The sequence below is a fragment of the Helianthus annuus genome, chromosome 17 (assembly GCF_002127325.2).
Source record: "Helianthus annuus cultivar XRQ/B chromosome 17, HanXRQr2.0-SUNRISE, whole genome shotgun sequence".
NCBI classification, from domain to species: Eukaryota; Viridiplantae; Streptophyta; class Magnoliopsida; order Asterales; family Asteraceae; genus Helianthus; species Helianthus annuus.
The window spans coordinates 76,872,687-76,881,345 of NC_035449.2; the positions used below are offsets into that span (position 1 = coordinate 76,872,687).

At 33.8% G+C, this 8,659-nt stretch overlaps 1 protein-coding gene across 2 annotated transcripts; it reads right to left on the reverse strand.

Annotated features, from left to right (window-relative positions):
• Window positions 1–2,767: 2,767 nt before the first annotated feature.
• LOC118489023 (epimerase family protein SDR39U1 homolog, chloroplastic-like) lies at window positions 2,768–8,392 on the reverse strand. Of its 2 annotated transcripts, none has more exons than XM_035986527.1 (13): window positions 8,219–8,392; window positions 8,079–8,141; window positions 6,868–6,943; window positions 6,426–6,485; window positions 5,384–5,502; window positions 5,127–5,171; window positions 4,477–4,555; window positions 4,309–4,370; window positions 4,124–4,226; window positions 3,675–3,735; window positions 3,472–3,542; window positions 3,255–3,394; window positions 2,768–3,118 (listed from the first exon to the last, which is right to left on the reverse strand). In XM_035986527.1, the coding sequence occupies exons 1-13, from the start codon at window positions 8,288–8,290 to the stop codon at window positions 3,002–3,004; spliced, it is 1,068 nt and encodes a 355-aa protein (XP_035842420.1). In that variant the 5' UTR covers window positions 8,291–8,392; the 3' UTR covers window positions 2,768–3,001. The 2 variants fall into 2 exon arrangements, 1 of the variants encoding a protein (XP_035842420.1); XR_004885798.1 differs by having other exon boundaries at window positions 2,791–3,118; window positions 6,418–6,485; window positions 8,219–8,367.
• Between the last annotated feature and the right edge of the window lie 267 nt (window positions 8,393–8,659).

The window sequence follows — 8,659 nt, forward strand, 5'->3', positions numbered from 1 at the left end:
GGGGGGATGTTTAGGTTTTTGGGGGTGGGGAAGGGGGTTTAGGTTTTTTGTTTTTTTTGGGGGGGGGGGGGTGGGTTAGGTTTTTTCGGGGTTTTAGTTTTTAGTTTTTAGCATTTAGCTTTGGGGGGGGTAGGCTTTTTTAGGGTTTTTTTTAGGGTTTTTTTAGCTATTTTAGGTTGTGTTCACATTGGTTCTCGCAATAAAGGTGGTTCTGCATAAACCTTACCCTATATATATATATTGAGGTTCCTGTAAAAAAGACCAAAAGTGTGAGAAGGGTAAGAAATAATCTACACCATTAGATCTTTGATCTAATGGTTGAGATTAATAGGGACCAAATGTAAAATTTGTTTTATTTTTTTTTTTTTTTGGACTGAATTGAAAATTGTAGGGGTAATAAAGTCTTTATATCCATTCAAAATAGGAAACTGTAAATCAAAATCTCTACAATTTCGATCTCTCTCTACATCGCACAACCAGATGATGATGATGTCTCTGTTAACCACCGTGAGAGGCCGTTATACACACGGCAGTGGAGCGGTGGTTCCAGCAGCACCAGTTCATCATCTCCGGCGGTGCAGTGGTTAGCGCAAGTTATGGTCTCTCAAACACCCGGTGATGATGAGGATGAGGACCTAGGGTTCCTGTTTGCTAAACCGGCGTCGTTTGCGAGTAAGAGTAATGGTAACGGTAGCGGTAGTGCCGGCCACCTCTCCACGATGGCGGCGGCAGAGCGACAATGGTGGTGTCGGTAGTGGAACAACGGGGGTTGTAGTGTTATACAGAGCTATAAAATGGTAATATGGTGTTATATACTTATTTTGTAGTGTTATGTACTTATTAAATGGTGTTATATAATTATTGAATGGTGTTATATAATTCTTGTTTTGTAGTGTTATGTACTTATTAAATGGTGTTATATAATTATTGAATGGTGTTATATACTTATTGAATGGTGTTATATAATTATTGAATGGTGTTATATATGTGCTGAATGGTGGTTGCAGTGTTATTCGTAGTGTTTTTATAGAAATCTTTAAAATGGTGTTATATACTTATTGAATGGTGTTATATACTTATTGAATGGTGTTATATATGTGCTGAATGGTGGTTGCAGTGTTATTCACAGTATTTTTTTTAGAGATCTTTTAAAAAAATCATGTTCCTATAATTAAGGTGGCGGTTATGGAAAGTTTTGAATTAATTGAATTAATGATAAAATTACTTGTTTACCCTTTTGAATTAATTTAAATTGAGTACACATGTCATCTCCATAATATTTCTCACATTTCTCACACTTTTAACCCTTTTTTACAATAACATTACCCTATATATATATATATAAGTTATTTCTTATTATTGTAGAAGATATTTACATAGCTCATTGAGTTTACATTTGATCCATGAGATGAATGAATGGGATAGGTTTAGTATTTTTAGTTATTAATAATAACAAATACATAATTTAAATTTATAAATACTAGAATCTCTCGCACAATGCGGTAGCAGTTTAGCTTCAATCAATATCAGTTTGATTCGTTATGATACCGACACTAAGTATAACAATCTAAAAAACAACCAATGAAACAAAAGCATTAAACCTTGGAGTATAAAAATCTTGTAGTAACTTAATTTTTTTTTTTTACTATTTCATGCATAAAAAACAAAATATGATATCAAAATGAAACTCATTTATGAAATATATCTACTCTAGCTAATATTTATATATAGGCATGCTAGCAGTTATAATGTGCAGTTTTCCGTTTCAAATTATTCATAATTCAAATTATGTAAATTATAAGTTTTATCTTATGTACTTTTTGATAGATAGCAATAATTATCTATGATTTATTAGCATTTTAAATTGTTTTAATTTATTTTATTGTTCTTTAAATTTCAAAAAAATTAACATTTTCCTGATTATGGATGGTTTTAAGCATTTTTTATGGTATTTATCATCTTTTACTTACATGAGATATTTTCTTTATTCAATCTGTGTAATACACGAGGTCCATAACCTACTTAGTAATAATCAAACTGTCAAAGTTAATTGAATCAACGGTTTGTTTAATCACTTCAAGTTTTCGAAAAGTGACTAAAGCTAAGAAGTAGTTTTCTAGAAATCTAATAACCAAGGACCTAACTTATATGATTTATCATTGACTGGATTATCAAGTTGTCGGTCATGAATAAATTTTGTGAACCCTGATCATAACAGGTGAAGATGGGACATCATTCAAGATTTAGATCTCACCGACTATACCGGTTCTTTCGATTAAAATGGTCCAGGATGGTTTAGCACGACCAATGAACATTGTTTACCTTCGTGGCTTCACCACCTACTTGTTGCCACCCGCACCACAAGACCACAGCCATCAATGACACCACGGCCTCTCCTTTGTATCCGCTATCATCGTTTTTGCCTCAACCACCGCGCCAACCCCGACAACACCTTGTCATCATTGCCGCCAGGCCCACCACCACAGTTACCAACCCGTTGCCACTAGCCACCATAAATATATACCAGGTGGTAAACCTACTTCAATACTTATTATTTTCTAAAAGTACAAGTCCATTTTGGTCAAACCGTTGTGACTCGAACCAAATTGTGAACTTTTTAAAACCGCTTGTTTCGAGTTAGACCCATTTTACCTAGAATCTGTGTAGACTTGAACCCGCTGTGACCCACACCCAACATGCCTGACCCGCCCATTATGGCAGTCTTACCGAATATTTATCATAACACTTGTAATCATTTTTTGATATCAATGAAATTTCTCCAAGATCATGGGATTAAAATGCCTAGTATATTTTTCCTTTAAATCAATTGTAAGGAATCATGATTCATACAAACACATAATAGTAAACTTTTACTTTTAACAGGCAGAGAATATATTTTGTTAACTGTTGCAACTTCTTTTGGCTTTTCAAGTTTTCTTATGACTTCGTGCCTTGAGAAACGGGCCACCAAAATAATAAAAAATGTAGCGTTGATCGCGTGTTAAGCTACAACCTTTTGGGCTAAGATGGCTTTTAGTGCCTCCTTAATGTATGGATATTTGTATGAAAACCCCAACTCTTTGGCCCTAACAGGAACCACCCTTTGTCCTTCCAAAACCTGACAAACAATCAAACAGCAATACATAGCATAATGGTGTGTCATTAGAACATGAAGTAACAGGTTGTACCGTATGGTACAACCTAGCTATGCAGATAGTGGCAACTACAAAGAATGTAATGAAATGGTTAATTACCACAGTAGCGCCTTCTCCAAGGACTGCTTTCAGGGCTAAGTCAGGTACGGGTAGCCATGAGGGTCGGCCCATTACCGAGCCCAGGTGCTCGCACATCTCCGCTAGCCGAACAGGGTTCGGTGCAGTTCCATTTATAACTCCTGAAAGCTAGGGATAGGTTAGTAATTTCACAATCATCTAAATAATCATTCTTTTATAAACAGGTCAATATTTTCACCTTTATAAGATGGATTCAATAAGGCTTCATATAACAGATTCACTATGTCATCCACATGAATCCATGAAAACCTGCAACATTCACACAATGCAATCAATATAACTTCCAACATGTTAATTTCTTCGGTTCATGAATCACAAATTGGTATTACATGAATCCATAGTTTAAAAAGATCAATGCAATACATAAGTTTAATATGATACCATTGTTTCCCAGAGCCCAATGGTCCTCCAGCAAACATCATGAAAATGGGAATCATTTTAGCTGCAAAAATCACAATGTTTAATAATTCAAGCGACTTCGATCCATTTAATTATAAAGGTAGACGGGTAACATAAAAAAAACGAAAGAAACAAGTCAAAATGGCCCAAATAATATATATATATATTCACGCATAAAACTATAAATTCATTTATTCAAAACATCAAACTATTATGAAAATATCATAACTTTTGTTATCATATATGACATTAATAATTCACAAAATTTATCAAATTTTGTAACAATTTTTTTAACCAACCTAGTCCGACTCAATTCAACAAGTACCCACAAGTCGGGTTTTTTTAACCCAAACCCCTTTTGGCCGTAACTTAACTAGCTTATTCTTTTCGTATTAATTAACATGAAATTTTCAATATGAAGGGAAGCATACCTAAAGCACCACCGTCTTTCCCGAGAACCACACCAATACGAATAAGTGCAAGCCTAACATCCTTATCAACTCCAAGGGCTGTTCCTTCCCATTCTCTGCAAACCTGATTATATAAAACATGTAATTAGTAAGTATAATCATCAGAATACAATTTTAAATTTATGTTAGAGATTCCATTAGTTCACCTCCGATAGATAATCTTTACCAGAAGGGCTTTGTTCATCAAAAACTTGAGTTTCACTAGTACCTGAGTTATTATTGTATCTAATTACGGATATAATATTGTTACATAATTTAATCATGTAAATGCTACAAAAATAAATAAATAAATTAAATGTTACATGGGAACATACCATAATAGCCCACTGCTGTTGCACTAACCAAAACTTTTGGTCTTGCATCACTTGGGGAGTTATTTATCAAGTCAACAACCTTCATGTTCAGTAAACAGACTGGTCAACAGTATGCAAATAATATAGTGCTTGCTTTTTCTGTGGGTCCATCTTCATTTTTAATTTTAGAATAAAGTACACGGATAGTCACTGTCATTTTTCAAAATCTTTGAATTTTGTCCCTAGCTTTCTAAAAGTACACGGATGGTCCTGGTGGTTTACACTTTGTAACGCATTTAGTCCCCACTCCCCAACTTTGCCAAAAGTACATGGATGGTCCATGTGGTTTGCACTTTGTAACGCTTTTAGTCCCTAACTTGGAGCTCCTGAAACCTTTAGATTTGTTGGCTGGGGACTAAATGCGTTAGAAAGTGCAAACCACAGGGACCATCCGTGTACTTTTAGAAAGCTGGGGACCAGATCCAAATTTTTGAAAAACCACAGGGACTATCCATGTACTTTACTCTTAATTTTATCAAGCGGTCAATAATTAACCCCTCCTTCAAAAAACAAATGAAAAAGCCGTAATCTCTTATAGTTTTTATGCAGGTAAAATATGAAGTTTAATAGTTTTCATTTTCTGTAAAATCATATGGAACCCGAAATATAACCTTTGATGTGACTCTAATCCTGCTTTGCTTGATCTCTTTCTTGATCTGCAATAGCAAAAAAAAAAAAAAAAAAAAAAAAAAAAAAAAAACCATAATTATTGCTAATGGAAAAGGCGAAACAATGGACTTGTCATGATACAAATTAGTGGAATGATGTTAAATCCATTCCACAATAAATGGAGGGTGATTTAAGGATACAAAGATATGTTAATGTTAATTTCAATATATAACAATAATCTGGTTACAAAAATAAAAACCTCAGGAGACCATCTTGTACTAATAGGTAATCCAGCTAAGTTTACAACACCGTTTGACCCTTGAATGAAATCTTTCCACTGGGGTTCCTCTGCGATTACAATACCTGGAAAATCTTTGGCTACAAGAAATAAAGGACTATTAAAAAGTAAGTAAAGATATTTGACGATGAATAAAATACGATGTACGATTATAATTTTACACAAAAGAAATGATTACTTAACTTCTATCTGATGCTTTCAAAACTATCCCTATAAAACATTTCTTGAAAACGAGATTTTTCTGACAACCATGAGTTACAGAACCGTTCTTAATGTCATACTTGCAAAGTGTTAACATATTCTTTTCATTTTAAGTTTCTTGTTTTCACTAAATATATTTTTATTATTTTATTATTGATCAAGTAGAAATATATTGAGAAAGATTTAAGTGGTAGTAATTTAAAAAATTGTTTATTAAAATGAATTTAATTCAAAATCTACTAAAACTCATAGTAGGCTCGTTTAATGAAAATGAAACACACGTTGATTTCAAACATCTTCTTTCTACTCTTTTAATGTTCAACTAAAGATCAGTTCTCAATTTCACAACCTCTCATTTCAGAAGTGACTGACTAATTCTTAAATAGAATTCTTTTTGGGAATTGGTTATCAGTAATGTAGACAACAAAGGCACATTGTTAATCGGGAGTGAAAATGATACAGAAATTTTTAAGGATTTTGGTCAAAACTCAAAAGTGTAAAGTCTGCTCATGTACATAGGGATTTGTTAGGATATTTGCAAGTATAATGGTTATCTTGAAGCCAAATAGCAAGTAAAATAGTTAAAGCATTCAAAAAATGATCTTTTAACTTTCACATAAGTAGGGTAAGCTAAATACATCGGTTCAGAAAAATATTTGTCCAAAAAGGTTCAGCTTTTCCGAATGCAAGAAGATTGGGAACTGATAGACAAGATGTTCATAATGTTGAACTAACTAGATGAAGTGGATTTCATAAAAAGCTTTAGCAGATTTTTATATTACTTATATCATTACCTTCTTACCAGGAAATACGGATTCCGCTTTTGATTTAGATCGAGTCAAGACACAGATACTATGGTTATCTGCAACACAAAGGTTCATGAAGATTTTTAAATGATATATTATGACAGAACGTAAACAAAAATATCAATTTGATATATACAACTAAACAGATGCTGAAACGAGCAACATGCATACCGTTAAATCACAAACATATCAAAACCGTTGCACGATTTGCCTTATAGTTTAGGAGACTTGTTCATTATGAATCCAAATTAAGTGTTTAAATTCTCATTAGAGTTTTTTGGGAAGTCTTATATATGGAGCGGAGGTTCAAAAAATTGAAAACAATTATATACAATCAGCTAAGTTGATCCAAGAAAACAGTACATCATTTGACAGAGTAGATACATAATCGTAACAAAATTGATGGTCACAACACGTAGCCGGATGAGACATTTATACCTTCATAGAGCCTTTGCACCAATTTACTCCCAATGAAACCTGTTGCTCCTGTTATAGATACAGTCATCTGGTTCCCCTGCAACAAACCACATAGTAGATGAGCTTTCCAACAACAAATGGTATACAACTGTTGTTCTATATAATTACGGCTTGAATCTCTTTAATCAGGTTTTTAAAACTTATATAATCCTTATAAACGGTATACAACTGTTGGGACAAAGGTATGCTAATAGGATGAAAATTAACGTAATATAAGTCAATATGCGCTTTTTCAGTTAGGTGCATAATGAATGATGAATCACATCGATAATGTAGGTATGCCCATGCACAAAATGGCCACATGAAGAGTGTCTTATATCCCCCTTTCTTTAACAAAAACAAGCCACATTTAACTAATTTTCCTCGGAATTTACGTAGATATAACAAAGCCATAGTTGTTAATGGTGAATAGCGACAAATAGCGATAGGGTACCTATATGCTACATAGCGAATAGCGATAAATAGCGGGCGACTATTTTATAAATAGCGATACACTAGATTTTTTTTTTAATTTTATATGTATATTATATCAAAATATCCTGGTATATATGCTATTTTACATCTATATTTAACAAAAACCTAAAATCCATCGCCTAATAGCCGACCTAAGAGTAACTGAAACAAAAATATCCTCCATCCCTAGCATAGAAAAAAATCTTGTAACTTTTGAGTACACACATTGTTTAGTTAAGGGGCTGTTTGGCAATATCTGAATGGTTAAGTGCTGAACCAATAAGAGGTCTGAACCATTAAGACCCTGTATAATGCTTAACCGCTCAGAGGCAAATGTCTGACCAATTCAGATTAGAGGTCTTAACCATTCAGACTCTGTATTAATGCTTAACCATTCAGAGGCAAATGTCTGAACCATTCAGACATCTGCTCGTGAAACAAACAGTCTGAACCATTAAGAGGTCTAAACCATTAAGAGGTCTAAACCATTAAGAGTCTCATTAAGAGGTAAACAAACAGCCTCTAAATCTAAATTCCTACAGAAATGCATACAACAGCCCTCCATTTGCTTCTAAGTTTGCCAAACATTACAATTTGCATAATATGTATGACAGTACTTCAATTGAACAACAATCTCCATCAATCTATTAAACAAAAGATAATATACAACTGTTTCATGAATGTTTGGAGGAAAATAGATACAGAAAATATGCAATGACCTGAGAAGAGCCGTTGACGTCGGTTTTAACACACCAAACCCTAAATCTTCTAAACTGGCACACCTGAAACAGCAAAAACATTAGTTGTAATGTATCAATTTCAATAAGGTGAAATTGAAATAGAGTGGGAGAAAGAGTACGGAAGTAGGTCGATGAGGCAAAATGTTAATTGAGGTTCTACAAGCCAAAGCAGAAGCTCCGCAGAGCTCCATTGATTACAGTGTGAGGAGAAATTTGTGGAGTAGAATGGGGAAGAAGCAGGTGGTTACGGTCGACAAAAATGGTTGACGCGTTTATCGTGTTTGCATTTGAGCCACACTAAAAGAGGGGCATTTGTTTAAGAGTAAAATGCAATTTTGGTCCCTGAGGTTTGGTCACTTTTGCCACTTTAGTCCAAAACTCAAACCTTTTAAATCCGGGTCCCTGTGGTTTCACTTTTATTGCCATTTTGGTCCAAAAATGAAATCAGCTGATATTTGGCTAATAAAATCCTGATATTTTGTCCTTTTCCTCAGGGGCAAAACAGTCAATATAATTTTATAATAACACATTATTAATTAAATTAATGAAATCAGCTGATA